The sequence below is a fragment of the Chamaea fasciata genome, unplaced genomic scaffold (assembly GCF_029207755.1).
Source record: "Chamaea fasciata isolate MVZ Bird 193981 ecotype frontalis unplaced genomic scaffold, bChaFas1.0.hap1 SCAF_1, whole genome shotgun sequence".
In the NCBI taxonomy this organism is placed as follows: domain Eukaryota; kingdom Metazoa; phylum Chordata; class Aves; order Passeriformes; family Sylviidae; genus Chamaea; species Chamaea fasciata.
Window position 1 is genome coordinate 44,307,642 of NW_027094086.1, and position 25,575 is coordinate 44,333,216.

General features: G+C 41.8%; 1 protein-coding gene across 1 annotated transcript; it reads right to left on the reverse strand.

Annotated features, from left to right (window-relative positions):
* Positions 1-1,290: 1,290 nt before the first annotated feature.
* On the reverse strand, positions 1,291-24,410 carry LOC136288651 (desmoglein-2-like). Its single transcript, XM_066182085.1, has 15 exons — positions 24,306-24,410; positions 18,969-19,004; positions 17,969-18,103; positions 16,842-17,000; positions 16,439-16,583; positions 15,061-15,221; positions 14,091-14,225; positions 13,762-13,947; positions 12,553-12,812; positions 11,581-11,723; positions 10,732-10,959; positions 9,047-9,277; positions 7,892-8,034; positions 6,398-6,742; positions 1,291-4,383 (listed from the first exon to the last, which is right to left on the reverse strand). Exons 1-15 carry the CDS (start codon positions 24,348-24,350, stop codon positions 3,370-3,372), a joined length of 3,366 nt encoding a protein of 1,121 aa, XP_066038182.1. The 5' UTR covers positions 24,351-24,410; the 3' UTR covers positions 1,291-3,369.
* Between the last annotated feature and the right edge of the window lie 1,165 nt (positions 24,411-25,575).

Here is a 25,575-nt window from a genome sequence, read left to right on the forward strand (position 1 = left end):
TCTATGCAGGGAAAGCGGAACACCAATTCTCCTCATCCAGTCATCTTAATCCATCATTTTGCCTCAGGTGAGTGCTGTCCTGTTACAACTTGATGCCAAGCCTCTCCTGGATCATGCCGAAAGTCCTTGTCATCCAGTATCCCATCTTCGTAGCAGCAGCCACCCAAAGATGCCTGTGGAAGAAGGTTTTCCTAACAGGGCTCTCAGCTTCTCCCATGTCTGGAAACTATTCTTCATAACTGTGTGTTCAGTAACCCCCAGTGCCTTGCTTCTCCATGCACTTGGGTCTTGAAAAGCTACCCTGAAACCATTCAAACTCTGTGTGCTTGAAAGCCTGCACAGCAGCAGGCAGAGGCCAGCTTTCCTGCACATAAGCTAAGAAGGACAGATAGCTGTCAATGCACTCTGAGCTCCCTGGAAGCTCAAAGGTCACCAGGAAGGAGAAGGGGCCAGGAGAGGAGACAGCCAGCACCACTACTGCAGTGTACCCAGGAGGAGTGATGCATTTTTGAGATGCCTCAGGACTATAAACACTTACAATCACTCTCCTAGGGAGAGCAGCTGATTTACTTAACTTTTTAAAAACTGATTTACTGCTGATAACCCTGACAAGCATTAAACCTTTGATGGTGAACTGTGGTGAAATTCCCAGTAAAGAATGGAGCCTGGAAAAGATTGTACTGTCTTGCAAAGTCTAACCTAGCTCCAACAAGACACTGAAGGATAACACAGAAATATTTCCTTGTGGAAATGCAGCACACAGGCTGCATCCTTGTAGTACCAGGCTGGCTCATACTTGTGGAGTCCAGCATGCTCAGCAAGGATTCACAGGTAACATAAATCACAGAAGAGCAGCATGGATAGAATCCCTGTCATGCTGGCATTTCAGCATAACTGTGCTCTGTTATTCTTAGATAAGAAAATTACAGACTTTGCTTTTCCTTTTGAAGTCACAACAAGGCATCTCTCACAAAGATAAGTGTCTGGGGCTAGTCCCCCTCTCGGGGTTATCTGGTAGTCAGATGCTAACCAGGAACTTCCATTAATTTGGGTCTGTACATTCCTTGCACCAGTCACTATCGTTTACAAAACACAGCTCCATAAGAAGTGAGTGACTTAATCTGATGGATGTTTTGCCAGCATTAACACATGCTGATATGCTGACAGCAGCTGCAGCCTTGGTACAAGATTAAGTCAAATAATGGAGACTTGCTCTGAACGAATCGATTCAAACAGACTCTTTACAGGCAGATCTGTGAAAAAAGTTTATATACAAACATTATACTCTTACATCTTCTTCTGGATATTAACAACTGCATGTTTTAACATGTTATAAAACTGAGACTGTTTTATGCAATGTTGTCTGGAAGCATAAACTGATTTGAAGGGTTTGACTCAAAGCCCAGTAAATCAATGGATGGGATGCTGCTCTCTTGCATCAAATTAGTACAGAATTTAGTGCACTTAAACACGAGGCAGAATTAATTTTTGTTAGAATCTTTAAGTTATAGCAGGACACCAACTTTTTTTTACATCTGCATCTTTCAGATATTCCTTGAGGCTGTTTAGAAAATCTCAGTCCTCACTCTATCTTTAAACTCCTCATTTGCAGTAGGAAAGCCAGTGCTTTCACTGGGGTAGTTGTTTGAATGAAGAATTAAAAAATACAGTAGAGTTCTTTATTTTAAGATTGCATAAACCCACAAAGATACTCTATTAGAAAATCAGAAAAGTGGTGACAACTTGGAACTGCAGGCTTGCTTAGAAATAAATACATGTATTTTAAAAATATAGTGTAAGAGATAAATAACCAGTAGGTCCAAACAAGCAGGGAGTCTGATATGTTTGGAAATATTACTCCCCTTAATGTAATGACCCATCTGTCATGGTTGAGCACAGCCATGGTTCCTAGTTAATGTATTCATGTTTTTGAAGCAACTTTTATTAGTAGTAAAACTAAACACAGAGAGCATTTCTAGTCAAAGGCAGAACACATGAGTGAAAAACATAATGCTGCAGCAAAATTCCAGGAGATGGAGACAACCTGAAAGTTCTGCAGATCCATGGGATTTGTAGTACCTCATTACTTGCAGATTTCACAGGTATGAGAAAAACATGCTACCTATGCCTCATCTAAAATACTTCTACTCTGAGAAAACACAAGGAGTGTAAGACATTTTTTCCTGTATAAAATTAACTTCATAATGTTCCAAAAGGCATACAAATATTTACATGTGCATATATACATACTGCCTAACAGTGCAGTACTGCTTCCTGCTTTTACCACATAAACTCCAAGGAAAGCAAAGCAAACTCAAATGTTGCAGAGCTAAAGGGAGCTTCCCCTTGTCCTGTCACAGCAAAGGGAAGCTGTCATTACACAGCACTATACCAGCCACTCAAGCTCTGGTGATTAAACTAGTGGAACCTCACACACACAAGGCTGATTTTTGTATCTGTGAGTTCACAGACACAATTCCAAATACTGAATTGCACTTGTAAATCAGATCCTACAGGTGTCCAAGGGCCATAAACTTCGCTGGCAAAGCCACTGACTGAATCTCTGGCTCTAGGGCTAAGGTAAGCCTTGGCTGTTTCTCGTAAGTTAAATAAAGTGGAAAATGTACACAATGCAAATGCTTACTAGTCCATGTCAGTGTAGACCCACAGAAGTAATGGAACTTTTAGACTGAGGTAATGAAAAATTGCACTTATCAGCTTTTTTGCTACTTGCTCTCTTTAAGTGCTGTGGTAACATGCAAGTATTGATTGCTTAAGTTACAAATTCTGATAACCTGAAATTGTGACATCCCTTCAGGAGATCAACACACCACTGCCCTGAAGGCATACTAGCTTTGCTGGCCTGGGCTTTCTCAGGAAGATTTCTTAGCAAGGCTCAGGGGGAACTACCATGGCCCACAACACAATGGCAAACACACAATGAGAAACTGACTCCCCTCACAGCACTTCAGATACACTCAACGGCAGTTCAAAAACTTTACTTGTGCTTTGAAGGCTACTATCCATCGCTAGATTGGAGAATTTTTTTCCTGTTTTCCCATACTTATGCAGCTCTGGTTATGTGGTATTGTTGCACTATGTGTATAATAAAAAGCAATAACAAAAATAGCAAACCAGGAAAAAAAAGGTATTTCCCACATCTTTCCACTTCAAAAGCATCCCTGCCAATGTAACACCAGATTTCCTTACTTGCTTCCTGGTCATATAATCCATATTTATACAAACTAGTGCAAACGAGTACATGTCATTCTGAAAGCTCCTGCAAATTTGGATCTCAGGGAAAAGCCTGAGGCAGGATGCATGCAGACAGGAGGGTGCTGGACACTGCCACTCCTGCAAGGAGCCAGGCTATGAGCGAGTGTACTGCACTGTGCTGTATTTGGTGACCCGGGAAGACTTGCTCAGTGTGGCACTGGCAGGAGGTGGCCCTTGCAAATCAGAGCCCATCAGGTTAAGTGGGGAGTCTGTGATCAGAGCATGCTCGTGCCTTCCTGAGCTGGCACCTGTTGCCTTCTCAGCTCTGCTCTGCAGCCCCGAGGCTGTCAGCACCCTTTCATTCAGCACTGTGCTGTGCTCTTCTGTTGAAGCGGGGAAGTTGAGCGAGCCCTGCTCTCCAGCAGGCACAAGCACCCTCTCTCGCTCCCTCACCACCACGTACTGCGAGTCAGGAAGATCCTGAGCTGTCAGGGCTCCTGCCCCTGCACCTGCTGACTTCACCATCCTTTCTGTAACCACCATGTTACCTTCGTGTGGCAAATCAGGGATTTTCACCATCCCCTGAAGGCTCGATGCAGGTGCCAGCACTCTCTCTGTCACCACTATGTTCTCCTTAAACTGGGGGTCTAAAAAGACAGGGGCTGAGCGGGCAGGAGCCCCCACAGAATAGGATGTTTCTGTCACGGTGACATTGCCCTCCGCGTGGCCAGTGGGGAGGTGCCGGGCATTATGCTGCCCAGAATGGGATGATGAAAAGGTTGTTTCTGTGACCTCCTCCTTGGACAGGGTGCCACTGCCTGCGTGCATGGGTGGGATGGACTGAAAACCACTGCCTGAGGCAAAGGTTTGTTCAGAGGTGGAAGCATTTTGCTGATCTAAGAACTGTGACTTTGCTTCACTAAGACCAAAACCTGATTCATTCTTGTAGCCACCATCTTTCATGTTGATCTGTCTACCTATACATATTTCTGCTAGAGTCTTAAATTTGTCTCCTAAATCATCAAGAAAATGGTCATCAAGATCCCCCTCAATGAAGCTGCAGCAACCAACAGAGCCATGAGGGGAGCCTGATTCTCCCTGGGAATAAACCAGGAGACAGTCCTTCGCAGCTTGCTCTTCATCTTCATCCGCAAAAGAGACAGCTTTCTGCAGACAGAAAACAAAAGAAAACATTAATGTCAGCTCTAGACTTAGTAATCCTGAAAAATCAGAAATGCTTGGACAAAAGGTTGAAATAAAAAATTTAACTGATCCCACAGAAACTGTCAACCAAGTGAGGGCTGTACCTAACATGCTTTTTTGCTTTTTTGAAATTAGTCTAAACTTGACAGTGCACTTGATGAGAAGAAAAATCTGAGATTACATTTAAAACCTTGGATACCATCGCCACCTGCTGCTGTTCCTTCCAGTAAATGTGGCATTTGTGATACTGCTCCATATTAATGAAGAAATTGCCTTAGTTTTAGTTCAGGGAATGAACTTCACCTCTAATTAGGTTTCTGTGCGAGGACACCAAGACCATTTCTGAGAGTATCCTAACATTTAAACAAACATTTACGGAGTACATGCTGACATGTTATCACCTACCATGGTCCTTTTCACTAGTGCAGACTATAGGATCACAACCAAGATGCCCAACAGGAAATAAATCAAAAAGTTAAATGGATTGGTAAAGCATGGATGCATAGTCCATCATACAAATTCTGAGGTTCTATGCAGGCCACCTGGCAGCAAGGACAGCTCAGTGCTTCTGGCTACAGTGCTTACAGGGTCAGCTCAACCTGAAAGCAGTGTCTGCCATGGAGCTGCTGTGGTGCTGGCACAAATAACTGTGTATGTTCTTGCATCAGCTCCAGTTCCAAAAGTGAAGACAGACAAATCCTCTGGGCCTGATGAACCAGCTTTACCTAATATGGCTCCTTGGCTTGTGCTCAGACCAACTTTCCACCACATTTGAAGTTCTGGACTGCAAATTAGCTCAAGCATCTGTGTAATGTACTATATATCCAGACCCAATTTGACTCTGCATGTTTATCTGCATTTGATCCTGGAAGCAGGCACACAACCCAAGATTCCACCACAAAAATCAGCAGCTGAAAGTATTTGGTTTGGTTACTTGTCTGTTTCCTTACCCCTAATCTGAGATATTTTAGCCTCCCAGAAGTTGTATGGATACTGAGTATGGCTTCCCTCCTGCAGACTTCATCAGGCACTTATGCTTGAAGTATGTCACAAAGAATGGAAGAAAAGAAGATTGCTACTCTCACATCTGTTCACCCAGGAGACCAGTAGCTGGAGCGCTCTGAGACATACAAGTACCTAAAGCTCAAATCCTTCCCTGGCCTGAGGTGGTGATTCAAATCTGCACAACTACTCCCCTGCAAAACCACATCAGCTGCCAGCTGTAGGGTGTGAAGACGTTTTGCTTGTACAGGTGATGGTGCATGGAAATAAAACCTTCACTATAAGGAGGTCACCAGCCAAAGGACTAATGGTGTGTGTAACATGAAGAGAAATAGCTTCAACAAGTAGGAACAACCTACTGGCTAATGGTTATGTCATTAAAAAAAAGAAAGGGGATTGCAACATAAGCCTCATACACTTTTGATGAATGGCACTTTACCCAGGCTGCTGGGCAAACAGAGAAGTCAGCACCACTAACTGCATCAGCTACCTTGAAAATACAGCCCCACCCACTGGTGTATGACATCTTCAGCTTATCTTTCAAAAACTTGCTCTGTGGTAAAGTTTGGAGCTGTGACTCATGACGAGTCACAGGTGCCTCCCTAGAGACCAGTTTCATGTTCTTAAGTCCCTGAGATTCAGATCACAGTCTTTCTCAGGGCTTTTCCCCCGAAAGGCGCTCCTTTGCTATTGCTGAGTATTCTGGATCCCATCCACAAATATCTTCCTTGAGAGAAAGGCCTATTTGTGTGTCATCTTGCAAGCATTCAGTGCTAGAAGACTGAGCATTGTCACACTCCAAGTCCTGCATGTGTGGCTAATCCAAAAAACCTTAATGCCCCCAACTCCACAAGCACAGTATCAGGACTGTTTATATCAACATATCTGCTCATCTCTGTCTGTCATAACATGAACGATATTTCACAATGCTAAGTGTAAACATCAAAAAACTGTTCTTTTTGGGTCATATGCTTACATCATTGAAGTAGTCTCTTAAGAATTCTTCACTCATGGCTCCTGCCGCTCCCACAGCAACTCCTCCTCCAGACACGACTGTCTTGCCGTCTACACCTGCCATGCCTCCAGCTGCTCCAGCTGCCATGGCTCCATAGTCAGCAGCAGAAAGGAGACGCCTTTGCTCTTCCCATCTTTCCCTGGTAATAGTGTTGTGATGCTCTCCTACGTGAGAGGCAGAGCTGCCTGCTCCTATTAGAGCTTCTTCTCCACTCATTCCTGCTGCTGCTCCTGCCGCTGCTGCTGCTGCTGTTGTTCCTCCTTTCAAGTTCCCAAGTGCAGTGGGTGGAATGAAGCTCAGCACTGGCTACATAAATAAGACAAATTAAGATGTGACATGAAAGCTTTGCTGGATAGCACATGGAACTCACCAAACCGGCAGTGGGGCTGGGTGGGAACAGGGAGGGTGCCGTCTTACAACTTGTTTGAATTTGTACTTGTACGTGTTGCTGCAAAGAGTATAAGGTTTCCTAACACAGGGTGCAGCTTCCACAAATGTATTGCCAAGAAGCTTCACGGAAATGTTTCTATAGATCATTGTTTTCTTGAAACTCAGAGGATTTAAAATAAAAAATTTCAAAAAAAAACCAACAAAAAAATAAACCACAAAAAAAAAAAAAAAGGCTTGCAAAACTATAGGGAGCCCAGCTGTTCCAAGAAAAACTGCCTAGTTTTCCTCAGATACAAAGTGGGGAAGTATGCACTGCCTGCCTCCTCTGTGGCGCAGCCTGGCCCTCTCTTTTTCCCTAGCAGTTTAGCTTCCTTATTAATTATCTTTTAACAAGAATCTGGTGTGAGCATTGGCCCTAAATCAAAGTCTTTTACCTTGAGTTTCTGTTATTGTGCAAAAACATGTCAGTGTCATGCCCTTTTTGAAAACCTTGTTTTGTAGCATAACAACAAAGAGAAAATTTCTCTTGGCATTTGCAGTTACCTCTGCAGATTTGAACCTTTTTCTGCCTTATTTTTTTTTTACTAGGGAATTTCCTCTGTTTAAAAAAGAAAATACACAGGGAAGTAATTTAAAACAGCCTGAAACTTTAAACCAACAAAGGGAAGCTCAGCATTATAATCCATTATTTTGCTGCCTTATCATGCTCCCAAAGGGGTGCAGAGCATTCCAGGCTTGCAAATGCAAAAGTTTCACTCTCTATTGGTTCAACACTTTTCCCACAGTCCTATCTTCTGCTCAGATATGATCAACATTTGCTTGATTGCTTTCCCTATATTTTGGGATTTAAGTGCTATGGTTGCTTTTTCCACAGCTGCTGGCAGAAGTCATCTCCCACACATCCTTCGCTGAGCCTCACAAGGTTAATTTTAATTAATATTCCTGTGTTGTTAAAATCTGTTGCAGAGCTCTGAAATATCCACCTGTAGCGTGGGGAAGAGGCCCCAGGTGCCAAACTGAACACTGGGATAGACATTAAAGAGAATGGCTATTAGGGATACATACCTTCTCCTCAGGAGCTGCTCCTTCGCTGTTCCACTGACGCAACATCGCTTCACTGTGGTCGGGTATTTGAGCAAAAGTCTTTCCTCCACCAAATCCCTTTGCTCCCAAGCCACCAGGACACAGCAGCAGTAACAGTGGAACAACTGTAGGGAAACAGAAGGTTGCCATTAACTGTGTGGTTATTAGGACCTTAACATACTTACAGCCACTGTAAGTTTGGCCAGCTCCCACACCCAAATGTATTTTCAATGAGCTAGTGATCAGTATGAGGGCTGGCAAGGACTGAAGGCAGGTTCCCAAATATTCAAGGCATTTCCTAGATGCATATGCCAAGGCCAGTTTCCTAGGGAGCAACTAACTGACAACTAACACATCAGGGCCTGAATCCTGCAGATGGCTACATGTGTACGTAGCCATATTTCTATCAAAGATCTCATATACCAGTTCCAAGCCTGGGCTATCACTGTACAACCTCAGCATTTCTAACTCCTCCTCTTCTTTCACTACTAGATAACAACACGGCATCATGTACATTCCACCTCACCACTCCTTTGACATGCCTAGAGTGTTGCCTGGGGGACTCAATCCAGTTTCAGAATCAGAGAATATTATTCCTGTGGCATGGACTTTGTTTTATCACAGTTAGATTGCTGCCAGCACAAGCAATAAACTATTGGGAGTTTAAATGCAGCACTGCTACACCTGGCCATACCATAATTATAAATATTCTTATTTTTCTTTTATCTCACGAAAGAACAATGTCACATGCTGCTCTGAGCAAGGCAGTGAATCTGCAGTGACAGAGAAGAGTGGAGAATGTGCTGTGGTTTGAGTAGGAAGAGTTAGGGTTCAGCTGAGGACAGCTCAGAATACCAAAAGCATTCCTCACTGCTTCCCCACTTGTTATTTACTGCACCATCAACAAATATTAAAAGTTGTTCATATTAATTTTAAAATGCACAGCTTGAAATCCTTTGAGGGTGAAATGCTGGTATTACCAAAATTAGCTGGGGATCTGCCATGACTTCCCACAAGACTAGGAGTTTACACAGAACATATCAAGATGATAAAATCTGGGAGCTGGACTGTTTTTTTTCTGATGCTTTGCAGACCACATTTACAGTGTTTCTGAGATAACATGAAACAATTACTTACGCAGCAGAAGTAAAAATGCCAAGATGATCAGTGCAACTGCTGCTGGTCCCAGACCCACCGACTTTGCGCCAACAAACTTCTCCTGGCACACGCCATCATCTGCACACTCACAAACAGTCAGCTGCAGAGACTGTGGCATAGCACAGCTGACCCCCTGGAAATCCTTTATTAGCATGGGAACTTCAGTTCTGCCTGGCTTCAGGTTTTGTGGTATCAGCTGTATGCTGGTGTCTGAGGCAGAAGTGGAGGGAGGTTAAATGAAAAAAAAAAACAAAAAAAAAAAACCACAAGAAGTGACCAGAGAGAAAATTGACTCCTGTAAACTAACTAAAATACAACTGTTACAGTCTTCCAACAAATCCCCTCCAGTTAAACCCAGCCAATGCAATGGAATTAAGTTTAATTAGCTGCTGCTACAGTATATGTGCTTTTATTTTTATCAAGGAATTCATGCTCATAAGTGATGCTCACTTGCAGCCTCAGATGATTGTGAAATTTCACATGACCAGAGACTTAGCATGGAAGACAGCCCAATCACCTGTATAGCATCAACCATGTCATCTGGATAGATACAGGCTGAACTCAAAGAAACAGCTTCAGTCTTGAGGAGATTAATCTGTTGTAGGCTGCAGACAGACATCAGGAGCCAACAAAATAACTGCTCCTGTGGCTATGTCATGTCAAGGACTAACAAGGCAGAAGATCACAGAATGATTAAGGTAGGGAGGGACCACAGTGTGGCATCTGGCCCAACCTCCATGCTCAAGCAGGGTCATCCTAAAGCACACAGCATGGGACCGCATCCAGACAGTTCTCAAGTATCTCCAGTGAGAGAGACTCCATAACCTCTCAGGGTAATCTGTTCTAGTGCTCAGTCACTGCACAGTAAAGAAGGTCCTCCTCGTTTTCAGGTGGAAATTTCCTGTGCACCAGTTTCTGCCCACTGCCTCTTGTCCTACTGCTTGGCACCACCAAGAAGAGCCTGGCTCCATCCTCTTGGCACTCTTCCATTAGATATTTATTGACATTGATGAGATCCCCTCTCAGTCATCTCTTCTCAAGGCTGAACAGGCCCAGCTCCCTCAGCCTGACCTTGTAAGAGAGATGCTCCACTCCCTTAATTATCTTTGCTGCCCTTTGCAGGATGCTCCAGGAATTCTGCGTCTTTCTTATTCCAAGGAGGCAGAACTAAACACAACACTCCAGATGTGATCTCACCAGAGCACAGGAGGGAGGCAGTATCACCTCCCTTGACCTGGTGGCAATGCTCTTCTCAATGCACTCCAGGACACCATGGACCTTTTGGCCACAAGGACACAGTGCTGGCTCGTGGACAGCTTGTCATCTATACCCAGATAATGCATCACTGCATGTTTTCCATGAGAAGATAGGGATAGCTTGATCCTAGCATTATTCATGAAATCCTGGTTACCACACATAAGGTATCAAGCCAGGCAAAGATGGTCCAACTGAGGGAAGACCACACACCCCAGAGGACATGTCTGGACTTTTATAAACTTTAGAGAGAAGGGAGAAGAATGCAAATTATGGTCTTAATGCCTGACTCCATAAATAGGGTTGTTTTATTGCTCTCAGTCAGCCAAACTGTCAGTTTGATTGGAATTAATAAATTACGACCTTAGGACTTCAAATAACTAAAAGTAATTAAAAATACATTTTCTTACCATTTCCAGATGCAATTATCCATTTTTCTGCTGTCCCTTCTGGTTCATCAATGACAGTAAAGCTGAAGGGATAACTGTTTGGGTAACCATCCAAATCATGAGCTGTAACATCAACTAATTTTGCATCTGAACACACAGTCTGCACAGGGTTCACAATCACTGGGCAGTTATCATTCTCATCTTTAACTTGAATGACGACTGTGCCAGTGATTGTTTTCCTTGGGGAATCTAAGAATTTAAAATATGAAAAATAAAATTGATTTGTGCACAAAAACTTATCTTAAAATAATAAGAAAAACCTTAATGTTTTCCAAAACAGCAACATTGCTCAAGTAAGTTGAAAGAGATCTCCCTGGTGCTTATGAGAGCAGTACCTCACTCCCAGTGTTAATAAATATATTGACAAAGTTCTTCTGAAGACAAGCTGTTTTATTACTTTACTTGAAAAAAAAAAAGTATAGTTACACAGTAATATGCAGATTATAAATGAAGAATTCTACTTAGATACAAAAGAAGTTCAGACAGTCTTTCTTGCTTAGAAGTCAAGAAAACTTAGGACTATGAAGTCTGATGATAGGCATATTGAAATATTGGCAATTCCCACCTTGACAAGAGTTTCCTATCAAACCTATCTTTGAAAACTTTTATTAAAAGATCACATCCATCTAGTCAAAGGGAAGAAACAGACACCTTGGGAACCCATTCCAAAAAATGAGCTGCCTGCATCTGTCCTTTGAATACCGAGACTGCACTTGGTGCCTAACTTTCGAGATAAGTAGATTAAACCAACTACCCTTGTAAATAGGCAAACAGACCAATTAGTGTGAAAACAAAACCCTCTTGACTTACCAGTAGTTACACCCAACATGGTGATAGTGTAGGTACCATTTACTACATGAGGTGATTCGTAATCAAGATTTTTAGCAAGTCGGATTTCACCTGTGACTGAGTCTACAGTGATCCAGTTTGCTGCATCTTTTCCTTTCATGTATCTGATGAAAATCACACAATGATGGACACATTTATAATGAGGAGAACAACCATCAGTAGAAAAAGCAGCTTCACAGTACCTTTACTCGTCATTTAAAACAGAGATCAAATCCCTAAGTCTGAGGCCTGATGCTCCTGCCACTGTAATTGGTTACAACTGTAAACCTACCCTGAATGTTGAGAGCTGCTTTTCTCCCAAGATCAGAGATTTAGGTTTGGGTGCATTACAGAAAGTACTATCAGGGAGCGAGACTGGAACAGGAGACAGAGCTGCACTGCTGGGCACTGTCCTCTTCCTCTCCATCTCTACTCCCAGCAAAAGATGAGCATTAGACACTCATGAAAAACTGTATTACAGACATGGGGAAAGGGGTCCACCCCCAGGTGTGCACCATTTGTAAAGGCCATGGTGGTGGTTAAAAACATTCTAGCTGAAAAGCTATGATTCAAAACCCAAGCACACACAGGCAGACATATCTGTGTTACACCCTTTCTGTCTGACTGATAAAAGTTCCTGCATATAATTTTACTGGAGACAGTGGAATCAGACTGGTAAATCTAATCTCAAAAGCAGACAGGTATAACAAACACATCATGCTAACACAGACAACTTCAGCCCAAACACTCATGTCTTGCCATATACAGCAAAAGGAGGATTTCAATATCACCTGTTTTCTGCATAATAGAATATTGACAATCATGAGGTGTTTTAGGTGTGAATTATCCTTAGCAGAAAATTATTTGAAATGATTTCAGTTCAACATGCAAATTTTGACAGTAAGACACGACTTCTGACATACTCAGTTATGATGGTTATAAAAAAATACTTACGTAATGTGCTCTGCTATTTTTCCAGTGTCTTCATCATAGGCTTGATACTGTCCAATAACCTGTTTTATCTGCAGTTTCTCACTTGCTTCAATAATTTTTGTGCCACCAGGAAACACAGGGCCTTCCCGCACATTGATCACCTTAATTTTGATTGGAATTGTTTCTGCTTTGAAATTGTGTTTAATTGACTTGTGGAACTCTGCTTTGTTTGTAACAACAATACCCAAGTTTAGGCTTTGCATTTTTTCATAATCCAGCTCCTACAGCAATAAAGAAAATAATTTTAAAAAATCAGAATTTGTCAGAATCCAATATCTAGAAAACATGCATACATTAAATAATACTATAGCATCCTTATTTAAGTAATAAGGAGTTAAGTAATATTTAAGCAGTAAGGATGTTACAGTGCAAGTAAGTTTCTTAACCTGTTACTCTCACTAATTTTTCACGTATGACATCATAGGTCTGGCTTTATATTATTGAATTAAACTAATTTAAGGTATGTGAAAGGAGTCCTACCCTTATATTTTGCCTGTGCTTTCAGTGAATCAGTCCTCAATTACCTGGCTCCTCCAAATTTATGTGTTCGCCTTTTTTTTTTTTTAACCAAATCATTCACTTAATAATGCTATTGTTTTTTTTAATAATTAGAAGTTTTCAGAAAAGCAAACCCAAGCAGGAAAAAGAAAAAGCTGCTTAAGGCACTATGCATCTTCAGTACTTGTGGACTAAAGAAAAGTGAAAATTTTGAAACAGACATTTCCATTAATGGAAAATAATTTCATCATCATTCCAACTTACAAAAATTCATAAAATAGTCTGCAGCCTATGGCTCATGGAACAGGTGTTGCCTGCAACATTATCAGTGGCCAGGGGAAATAAAGAAATTTATACTGAGATCATCAAGGATGGCAGAAACAGGAAACTTTACAGCATGTTAGTAGTGTTGCCTAAAGGGCCAGGAAAGTCTGGGGACTTCTGCCCTACTAGGTATATTTGAGATCACACAGAATGCAAACAGAAAAGCTTGACAAAAATATTATTTTGCATGGAATTACTGAATGTATTAATAATATGGCAAAGGAGGAGTATCCACATATTTTACACATTGACTGAATTTTACATATTGACTGAATAAACACAATTTGTCAACATAGATGGATATATTATTCTAATATTTAAAGTAGAATCTCTAAAATCTATACTTACCTTCACAATGGTCAAAATTCCTTCATTTGTTTGGGTATCTGTTACAATTTGGAAAAAACCACCTTCATTACCAGAAACAAAGCTAAAGTTTGCCAGCCAGTTATCAGAAAACTCTTCATCCTTGTCAAATACTTTTATTCGCATTATTTCCACATTTGCTTTGTTTTCTTCAATGCTTCCTTCAAACTACAATAAAAAAAAGAACCACTCTTCAAAAAGATGTCATGGTTTACCTCATTTCATCAGCGCAAAGGATTTTTGCACAGTGTCTTATTATGGGATACTGGCAGGTGGAGGAACACGCCAAAAATTCTGATAATTGTACTTACTGTGCGACTTTCAACAACAGGTATATTGTCATTGACATCCAGAATCTTGATTTCTAAAGAACACGTTGCAGCATTCCCACCTATTTCACCACCACGGTCCTTTGCTTCCACCACCAAAGAATAGCTACTTTGTGCCTGTCATGGTAAGAGAAAAGGGTTTAATCCAGGCTAAAAATTCTTCCTTTGCTGTATTATCTCTATTACATTTTGGTAATGTCTCTTACGGTCAGTTGTAACTCCTCTCTAGCTAATGATAAATCTCACACACAAGTACCTTGGCAGATTCTGCTGGAGTAGAACTGAGGCTTCGAAAAGGATACAGGATTTTCACATCTTCCCCACTAAGAGTCAGACTGCACTTACATGGCAAAGTAAAAAATTCCAGTGGCCATGAACAGGGACAGGACCAGTGACACCTGCATGCCAGGACATGGCCAGAGGCAGAGCCACATCCCTCAGCCACAGAGCTAGCATTCCCGTCACCATCTGCTGGCCAGGGAAAACTCTGCAAGCACAGGTCATGCCCCTGGTAATAGGTCTTTCAATGCAGTTTCACAGTAGCACCTGTCCTAACACTTCGAGTCGTGATTTGCATGGCAGGCTACAAAAGTCCAGAGGCAACCAGTAGCTTTGCAGGTGGTGATCTAGGTTATCTTTGCCATACACTCCCCAGCAGAAAGAAATGATGCCTTGTTTTGGGTACCTGCTGCCCTGACTGCACAGGAGGGACAGAAAGCAACGACCATCAGGCTGGTGCTGTGCAAGGGAGGTGACAGGAGGGATAAAGCCTTGATCCCATCACCTCTCCCCTCAATCCCTGAAAAGCATGCATCACCCAGACAAGGCTTTAATCCAAAGGGAAGTTAAGGTAAGAGAGCCAGCTCTTCACCGTGCAGGCACGGCTGAGGTTGACACAATGGGTAGCAGAAACCCAATACTAACAAATATCAAAATAGGAGGGTTTTTTTACCTCTCTGTCAAGGTTTATTTTTGCTACTCGAACCTCGCCAGTATTCTTATCCATGCTGAATGCATTGCTAGGGCTTTGGGAAACAATCCTGAAAGCAATTTTGGAATTTAGATTATTTGGTTCATCTGCATCTGTTGCATTTATCCTCATTACAATTGTACCTGGAAAACACAAAAAAAATGTGTCCCTTGTTTACACCACATGCACTGGTAAATATCTTTACTGTAATGTCAAAGATAAGATTATTTGGTTAAATGAACTGCACAATTTTCTGATGCTCTTGACTTTATTTATTTAATGCATGAAGTTGAAGAAGTGTTCTTAAACCCTAAAGGTACATGTTAATAGCATATTTCTAGCCATGAAAAAGATTGTATTCACACACCTGTAACTCACAGAATTCAATGCACAAATTAAACAACAGGTCAAATTCTCTCAGTAATTCTGACAGAAAAAATGTAGATACCACACAGAGCAGAAACTACAAGCTTTTGAACCATGAGCTACATTTCCCTCACACATTATTCTAAAAAGAGCACTAACTATTCCTCTACCTGAGCATTATTAAAACCATTGATCTGGGTTGATGCCCTCCAACAGCTTCACTCAAAATACATGGTGGTACCCATGGTGCAATCCCCTTATAACTTATGGCACGGGGTTTTATCCTTTGGGAGAGGGTGCAACTCAGCATCTGGAAGTCATGCCAAGAGCCATTACAAATGGCTGCTATTGAGTTGAAAAATTGCTGAGGTTACTCAATGCCTCACCCAACTGAATGGGCAAGAATTTGTTTCTTCAGATAATAGTGACATTGAAATGGACACACTGCCAGGTATTTATTAGGTAGTTTCCATCTTTCCTAATCTTCGTGAAAATAATCTGTTGCTCTTATGTTTACTGATGTGAATAGGAAAATGGCCACTAACTTGTTCTTCAGTGGTTATGGGGACACCCATATATGTTAACAGCAAAGTACCTCTCCAGCCCACAGATAAAGCAGGGCTTTGGATGAGGATGGCAGGGTGAAGTCCCTTCCAAATAGGCTCTGACTACTAGGCCAGAAGGCAGATTTCATTTCCTGTGCAATTCCTGCAGAAGAACTCTGGTTTCCTGGATTTGTGCTAGCTCTGATAACAAACCAGAGGTGCCACAAGAGGAAGTATTGTTCTCTCTTGCCCCTAGGTGGATGCTCTCCCTTAATCACACAACACAGCTTAGCCTTGAATAAAAACCTTCATTCACACATGGATAACCTGGCTTATGTCAGCAAGAGAATGTGCCTTTGTTATTGCAGATAAACTGCTTCAAAGTGCCTATTCACTCGTCCCCTTGCAAATCTTGGGAAAAACGAAAAAAAAAATTAAAATAAAATTACCTGTTTCGCTTAATTCTTCAATTGAACCAACAAAAACTTCATGTGAAAACACTGGAAAATTGTCATTTATGTCCACAACTTTAATTGGGAGGTCTATTGGCTCTTCCAGTTTTGCCCCGTTCTTATCTAGTGCGTGGCCTCGGACCTGGTAATACAGACAGAAACAATAAACTAATTCAATGAGTGACTGTCATATACACAAACACAAAACAGAAATACACCCATTATATATAACAAAGTCTAAATATTATAAAAGCTTATTATATATGCTTATAAATACAAGCAGGTATACACAAATATCCAGAAATACATTATATAGATGTATTATTTCAAGCAGACACATTTAAAGAAAATAAATAAAAAATGGACATGGGGAAAAAGAAAAAATCAATTTTCAACTTACAAGAAGAATTGGAGTCTTTTCTCTGTCCACCCTTCCTGTTATGTTCAGGTCACCAGTCTTTCCATTGATAACAAATAATCCATAAGGGGGTTCGGTTACTCCTTGACCAGATATAGTGTAAGTTACTACTATTCCTGTATCTTCAAGGTCTGAATGTATCTAGTAGGAATATTACAAATTAAATAGCACTCAGTAAATAAAATCACATTTAAAAGCAACAAAACATTTTTTCTATCTTGCAATGAACAAACAAAAATAAACATTTAACACATTTCCCTGCACTCCTTTGACCATGGAGATGTAGAGATGAATGCAAGAAGGGCTGCATGTTCTGTTTGATAATCTGGTGCAGGGAGATGAGAAATGTCTGGATCTGGAAGCTGATCTGGGAGGTCAGACCTAAGCTAGCAAATATACCAAGACTGGAGAAGGGACAGGGTAGAGGAAAGAAGGTCAGACCTGGAGGTGAACACATAGAAGAGGCTGCAGAGACTAGAGATTACACCTTTTCTCTGCTGTCAGCAGATATTAAAAACATCTGGAAAAATGTGCATTGTGCCAGTATCACCATCAAGGGGCAGCTCAAGCAGAGGCCAACAGCTTGCCATCGCCTGCAGTCATTTTATGTGCTGAAGTGGCAGGAGTGGTGAATTTACATTTTAACACTGGTGCTGAACCAGGTGCATATCACTCTTTCACAAAGGGTAACACCTTGGTTATTTTTAGCTCCGTTTCCTAAACGACTAGGTATACATAATCATGCTCCATGTACACCCTTCTGTCCAATCACCATCAGCAGATCTGGGACCCACTTGCTGAGTTCAACCCCGGCTGAGCAGGGGTGGTGGGGTGAAAAAAAACTCAAAGATACTGCATTCCCCAAAAGTTTAATGAAAAATGGGGCTATGAAAAGATGAGTGACTGAGTCAAACCAGGCTTTAAAAGTAAAGGAAACAGAATAAAATGCATTGATTTTCAACTGGCCTTCAAAATAGTCCTTTAAAATTAAATAGTCCTTTAAAAATAAAGAAATATTTGTGCATGTGTTCAGGGAAGCCACACTCTTATTTTATATTTTCATCTCTATTTTTATGCATACTGCATATTTAACTGTTTTCTGGGCTTACTCTAGCAATTGGATTCTTATAGGAATTGTCCTCCTCCTCCCGTATGAAAGCTGGAGGGACTGTCCATTCTCGCTTCTGTCTGACCAGGCTGTTGGGATGAGACAGCACGCCACTCCTGTCATTTCGATTATAAACCTGTGAAAAGACAAGATGGAATGTCAGCATTTCATTCAGTCACTTCAGATAAATGCTTTATTGCCGCTGTAGCCAAGACTTCTGAGGAACTTTTGCTCTTTCAATAGCTAGTAACTTCAAAATTATGGTGCAGCATCAGCCTTCTGAGTCGCAGTCTAACAGCTATACAGTCCTCAAGCTGGTTGAAGAGGAAAAGTGCACTGGTCTTTTCATCAAGACAGAATTAGGCAAGACAGGCTTTAAAAATATGAGCAAGTTTCCGTGACCAGTGGTTGGTGAAAATACAACTGCTCTGGAAGATTTAAATGCTTGTCAACAGATGTGGGAAGAAGTTTGGCACCAAGGCTGTTTTGAACCACCATTTCTGCATTACTCCATGTTTATCTTCCCACCAATACTGTCTTGCATATTTAACTTTCTCTCTGAAAGAGAATACATGGAAAAGCAGGCCTCTATGCAATCCACCCAATGCCTTTGCTATCCCTGTTTAACTACACCTCATTCTCACTCTGCATGACACCCCTCATCCTTCTGTCCACTTCAGTTTCTACTGTCTCTGTTAGCTCCCAGATTACCATATTCAACAAAACAGTGGTTTTTCATCTACTGAGTTCAAAAAAAGCAATCTACATTTTTACTGTGTTAGGAGAAGTTTCTCGAAGTTCAGTGCCATAATGGATGCAGCAGTCTATTAATTTACTTTTCAGCTTTCATTTCTCTATTCATTATGCAGCTTTCACATTTCAGAAAATGGTAGAATTCAAGACATTTATCAACTGAAATAAGGCATGGCTTTGACATGCTGCTCAGAGCCAGAACCGTTCTATAGGCACTGATAAAGAAAAAGCTTTCCATTATATCCTACCTTCACGTAGAGCCCATGTCCATAACTCAAACAGATCTGCAATGGAAATGAGTCATTATTAATTCTATGTCACTTCAGCAGTACTAAAACTTAACTTTTGTGACTGGCTTTGTAAGAGCAGCAAAGGCACAATGAAGATGGCTTCTGACCTGCATAAATTAATATTTATTATTTACCTGTAACAACTTCTGAAAAATTAACCAATAACCACTGACATTAAAAACATACACTCTTAAGTACATAATCATTAAATTTGACACTTTTTTCCTAGCAGGAAACAGATTATAAGCAATTAATATTTTTTTGCTAATAAATTCAGACTTTATAGTAATTTTTAAACAACCATTTTTTTTAGTGGTGAATAATGCTTCAATATCCCAAAATGATGGGGATGTGCACATTGATAAGTGTTGGTTGCTGGCAGCATTTTGGAAAAGCTCCCACTTCTGGGCAAGCCTTGGATTTGTGTCTGTGGTGGGTTACCAATCACATCAGAGAAGAAAATTGGACAAATGGTGTTTAAAGGTAAGGACTAACCCAAACATCTGCTGAAGTGTACACGACAGAAGCAGCTCTCTTACTCAGAATCTTGCTGGGAGGATAAATGGCATCACTTATTTAAACAAGGCAGAGGTGCTTGCTCTGACAAAACCTCGCAGGCTAACATTCAGTATTGGGACTGTCCATCTCTTCACACACCAGGATAGGCCAGGACAGCTGCGCATGGCCTTGAATGGCTCAGTTAGGTGACAAATCCTGGCTGGAAGAAGCCAACTTATCAGAGACTCCATGTTTATGTCCACTCTCCAGGCACCAAAGACCTGCAAGTAACAACACCCCTCAAACTGCAAAAAATGTAGGTATTGGGAAGCAGCAACAATAAAAAGTAGGCTATTACTACATGGGAAACCTACAAATCAAGCTTTTGAACTTTATAGCGGTGGCAAATACTGTCATTTTTCTGAAAACTATTACTACTTATATTTTGCAACTTAGGTGATTATTTCCTTAGGCATACTACTGCCTAAGGCAAAGCTGGCACAGAAAACATGGTTTTCTACTCAAATAAGTCAGTCCCTGACTGGTTTCTAGTCTGTTCACTGGGCTCTCCCTATTCCTCTCTCTGACTCAGCCTTGATTACTGAATTGATGACAGCTTCTTTTTTTAAAAAAGATGTTATCTTGTACCCACAGAATCCAGCAGACTGTGTTGAGCAATACAGATTTATGTTTCAACTTGTTCAACCAAACTGTTTTTCAAATGGTATTTTTTCCAATGTATATATTATGAAGCAAATTATCAAATTATTTATTAAAAAATTTTCAAGCAGTAGGTTTCCTAATGGATATGCATCATGAAGGGTACAGGATCTCACACCAAGCTTTTCATGGATGTTCTTAGTCTCATTTGATTTTACTAACTGTATGAATTTACAAAATTTATTTTCATGACTAATGAGATTATACCAGCAAGAGTGACAGAACAATAGTGCTTTATAGTCAAGATTTACCACAGAAGCAGCAGCTCTTCTGGAAAGTGAATAATTGTCAAGATGTCATCAGAAACATCCTGGGTTGTTCTAACTGGTAAACTGGAGGGAAAACTGTTCCTATCTCAAAACCGAATGGAGACAAGAGGCACCTGGCGAGAAGTTTCCTTGTATTGGAAACCTGAGAACCCAGCATAAACAAGAGTGTCTGAAGACCAAGAGTAAGCAGATCTTCCACTGATATGAGTGTCAAAAATGTGTAAAAAATTCCACTAGTCATTATAAAAAGAAAATCTTTCATTAAGATAAGTAAAAGTAAAAATCAATTTGTCTACATAGGAGCAAATGTCCTTCAAAACATTCTAGGTTAATGCTAAGATAGTAAAAATACTTTTGCTCTTGTATTATTCAACCTACTGTCCACAGGTAGCCTCACAAGTGACTTAGAACATATCTACAAAAAATGTTTAAGAATGACAATTTTATTCACAAAAAGCACAAATACAAGGGGAAAAAATACATCAAGGGAACCAGCCTTTTCACTGAAAATTTTTAAAGGTTACAAAATTTTTAAATAGGGGGAAAAGCACTTTTCATTGACATTTTCTTCAAGGACAAGTGAAATGTCAGAATTTACTGCCTGTTGAACATGTGAATTTTCCCCCTTCCCCCCCCCCCTTTTTTTTTTTTTTTAAAGTATCTTTCACCTGCCTTCTGTTAAATGGCTTAGAGTAGGAAAGCTCTGTCATTTGCTGTGGATCATAGCCTTGGCTCAAAACCCAGACATCTACTGATGACACCTGTTGACCAGAGCTGAGAACACATTGTCAGAAGACAACTAGATGGTTACGAAAAAAATGTCTGAGGCCTGAAGTAATGAAATACTACAGGAAAGCAGCAGGAATAGGCAAGAGGGTATGGGAAAGAAGGGAGTGACTGCCATGTATAGTGACTGCAAGGCTGTTCTTGCCCAAATACCTGTTCATCTATAGTCAGGAAGTGAGTAAAGGACTAAAGTGACTAAAGATTTTCAATACAAAGCTCAGATTTAAGCTGTAAAGCTATAAAGACTGAGTAACCAAGAAGGTATGTGTCTGTATTTACTACACCATGAAACAGCAATGCTTAGAAATGTGGTCTTTTCCATGTTCTGTGTGTTGGGAGATTTGGAGCTTGCACCTCCTTTGAGTAGTTTGGTGTTGAAGACAACATGTGAAGGCCTCAGAGAAGCAAAGCAGGAAGAACCATCCAAGGTCATCTACTAGCGCATCTCCTGGTCCTGGGGAAAACAAACTACACCCAAATGCTTCCTGAGAACTGTTTATCCTGTTCTTAAAAATAAGGGATGGAGGTCCCTCAGCCTCACTAACCTAAGGAGATGCCTAGATAGTCCCAGAGATGAAAAGTCTGTTAATTTTCATCTTCATTTTATTATCCTAATTTTTAGCTCTTTGCAAGCTGACCATATTTTTTGTTCTGTAGTCTCTCCTACACAGATTCACTTTCATCTGAAGTCTAGTATCAAAAGTAACATACCACTTCAGTTCAATAGGATGGATAAAATAACAGACCTTATCTATTTCTCAGCTGCTTTCAGACCTCACCACAGCTGGGTTTTCCCCCATTTATGGAACAATATTAAAATGTTGAATCAATCCACAGATGCTTGTAAATACTTTTACCATGTTTCAGCATGTTATTGGCAACAGAGGCTAGGTTGCTTTGAATTAGCTCACCTCTGCTCTTCATAAAACCAAAGATCACTTTGTGATGGTTTTTATTTAACTTGTTTCTATGACTTCTGAAAACTAACTGCTACTGACTCTGACATTACAATGGTGATATTCAGGCCTGAATTTCATCATACCCAGCCTAAGTTTAACATCCCAAACATCATTCAAGTACAATCTGAGGAAGACGTTCAGAGAAGAGGTAAATTTTGCTACTCCCATAGTAAGATTCATTCATCTCTGTCAACTATTCTTTCACTCAAATGCAGGAAGTGTTCCAAGACTTCTTCTCTTGAAGACATGATGTCCACCCCCTTTAGAAATGACCGAGAAACCTCCCAGTCTAATAATCCTCGACAGCTGTGCCCGCCTGGCAGGCCCATAGCTCAGGGTGTGTGCCCTGGACATGCTCCAAGTCAGGCCCAACCCTTTGAGTGCACCACCATTCAGCACAGCCAAATATTCCTGGAAAAGGGTCGCAGGCAGGGGCCTGGGGAAATCTGCCATGACCTCTGTGAGGACCCAGGGATGATGATACAGAGATGCAGCCTGTAGGCAGGGAGGGAGCACTGAGAGATACTTCCAGGAAAAACTGGGAGAGGAAGAACCTACTATTCCTGATGCCTCTAAGGCAGAAGATGCTTTGAGAAGACACCACTTTTAGACCAGTTTTATTTTTCAGTAGTTTTTTAAGATTCATAAGAAATAAATGACCCTAATCCAATACTCTCAAATAAGAAACTTGACATTTTGCCACATGAATGCCCAGATTAGGAAAGAATGCCAAAATTTCAAAACCCAGCAGAGACTCTCTTTCTCTTCTGACATCAGCCAACTAAGGCAACTTTATTCACTCTAATACTCTATCCAACAATGAGTCTTTTAGGCCAACCTGAGTTATCCTGACTCAGCCTTAGCTGAAACTGAGGATGATGAGGATTGAGAAAAATAATGTTCTTCAGGCAAAGCTAGCAGCATCCTGAGCCAGTGCAAGCTCACCAAACTGGACGATGGTGTGGCTTCAGGTATTACAGAGAGAATATGTAAAATCTTTTGCTGAAGTGGCACTCCACGTTTTCCATCATTAATTTGGACAAAATGAGGATAAAACATTTTCCAACCAAACCCCAACTACCAGCTTGCTGTAAAAACAGGTCTAACTGTTGCTGGCCAACTTATGCACAACCATATGTTTGTATTAGAGTTATCAGTCAACAGGTCTCCAGATAACAAATCTGATTTTGCAGGTTCCCAAGCTCAGGGAACAAGGTCCCGACCCCCAGCACTTTCCATTATCTCCATGCAAGAAGCCATTACGGATCCCTGCCCAGCTACTCGGCAGCTCCTGGCACAGCCCAAGGCATGGCCTCCACCCTCACCTTTGTCTGAGTGGCGACAGCCCAACTTCCGCAGGCATTCCGCCAGGCTGGAAAGGTGAAAAGCAAAAGAAAATGCCGCAGATACAACGAAGAGTTTTCTGCAAACAGGCTAGAAAGGGCTAGAAAGCATTAATCCAAATCCAACAAACCAAGTGTTTAGTTCTCAGTTTGTCATAAGACAGACAGTCGTTGTTTTAGCCTGAGAAAGTATTTCATAGAATGGAAGATCTAAAGGCCTATGGCTGAAAAATAGCGAGGGAAGGGCAGGAGAAAGTCTGAAGTGTCCTGGATTGTTAAGAATTTGGTGTAATTTTTCTAAGGCGATAAAGACTTTCAAACTTTTTAATTCATCTTCTAGCACTGTTCCCTCAGAAGGGAAACACAATTTAGTAGAGAGAGTATGTTGAACATGAACAATGGGAACTCCACAGCGCGTTCCTGTTCCTCCCGGCGCCTCACCAACCCCACCCATCCTAGATACCGTTCCTGTTGGGATTTCCTTTCCTACCTCCACCTGCTTTCAAGCAGCAAACGGCGATAGCTTTTATCTAATTCCCAAAGAAAGAGAGAAAACCCGTTCCCAGCAGCCACACGCAGCCGGCGTTGGGAGGGCTGCCAAATCCCGATGGGAGCACCTCTCTCCGGCGGCCGCACTCGGCACCCCCGCGGCTCCATCCCCGGCAAAGCAGCGCCCCGGTACCGAGGGATCCCCGCGGCAAAGCAGCACCCCGCACTCACCAGCAGCGCCAGCAGCCGCACCGCCGCCACGGGGCCCCGCGACATGACCGCCGTGCCGGGACGGGCTCAGCTCAACACGGGAATGCCGGCGGCCGTGGAGGGGGGCACAAGTAGCCGCGGGTGGGTGGAGTGTGCCGGGCGGGATCCGCGCCGGGAGGGGGCAAGAGGCAGCCGGCCCCGAGCCCCGCCCGGCCTGCGGCGGTGAGTGCCGTCCGCGCCCCGCCGAGCTCCGCCCGCAGAGGGTGCAGAGGGCAGCGTTCGGAGCGCCCGGTCCCAGGTTCCCCGGGGCTCCCGAAGTTTGCGGTTTGTTTGTCCCGCTTCCGCCGAGGAAGGCGAGCTGGAGCGTGCGGAAGCCGCGCAGAGCGGCTGCGACAACAAACTGATACATTAACGAGTAATTGGTAGGGGGGAGCGCCGTCTCACGGGGAAATAAAATTGTGGGCGTTTTTAGGACAACCTTCCCTGTAATCCTCATTTTTTATGCGCTCCGAGCCATATCTTTGCTGCTCTTATCTGGCAGAGATCTTTGCTGGGTACACCTGATTAATTGATGCTTACGAAGGCATAACTGATTCTTCATGATGGCGAAACAATTAAACGTGCTTTCTGTACATCCTCTCTTCTTTGAGGCAGCTACCTAGTTAATCTTTCCAGGATCACACGCAGTTGTGGTAAGTAACTTCAGAACTGCTGCTTGTGATACTATTTGTGATACTTACTATTGGGGTCGGAGAGGGGAACCAGCCCTTTGGGAGTCTTTCCAGTCACATTATGTACATTTATTGCATGTTGTAACAACGCACAATAAATAATTCAATGTCAGTTTCAACAATTATAATTTCTGTGGCCATCATGAAGGCAAGAGCTTCACCTCAAAAGTTTTTCTGAAGTGACATAGATCTGCTTGTGTTATTTACTTAGAATATCCCAATTTATAGAGTTTGCTGATAGCCCTGCAAAAAATTCTTTTCTTAATTTAAAGAAAACAAAAGGCCTAAATGAACCAATATAAATGAAATGCACAGTATTAAGGGCTTTTGTATGCCTTCTTTGTTCTGTCACTGAGTCACTGTGCTGGACTGAGCACTTTATAACCACACAGAACTATGCACGTTCGCACAGCAGTACACACTGAGATCTTGTGAAGATCTTCTTCAGGGTCTCAAGAACAGGGCTGTGTTTTAGCCCAGGTTTAACAGCCATTGTAGCCACGGCAACTAATGGTAATAGAAGTACTGTGAAGTTTTCTTTTAGCTATTCCTGTTTGAGA

Bases quoted from the DNA above. Each gene is read 5' to 3' on its own strand.
- LOC136288651 (XM_066182085.1), bottom strand. From the start codon at position 24,350: ATGTCGCGGGGCCCCGTGGCGGCGGTGCGGCTGCTGGCGCTGCTG. The intron at 9,278-10,731 runs GTAAGAAAATGT...CTTCTGCCTCAG, and splicing joins GATAATTGCATCTGGAAATG to ACACCAGCATACAGCTGATA. The intron at 6,743-7,891 runs GTATGTATCCCT...TTATTTATGTAG, and splicing joins GAGCAGCTCCTGAGGAGAAG to CCAGTGCTGAGCTTCATTCC.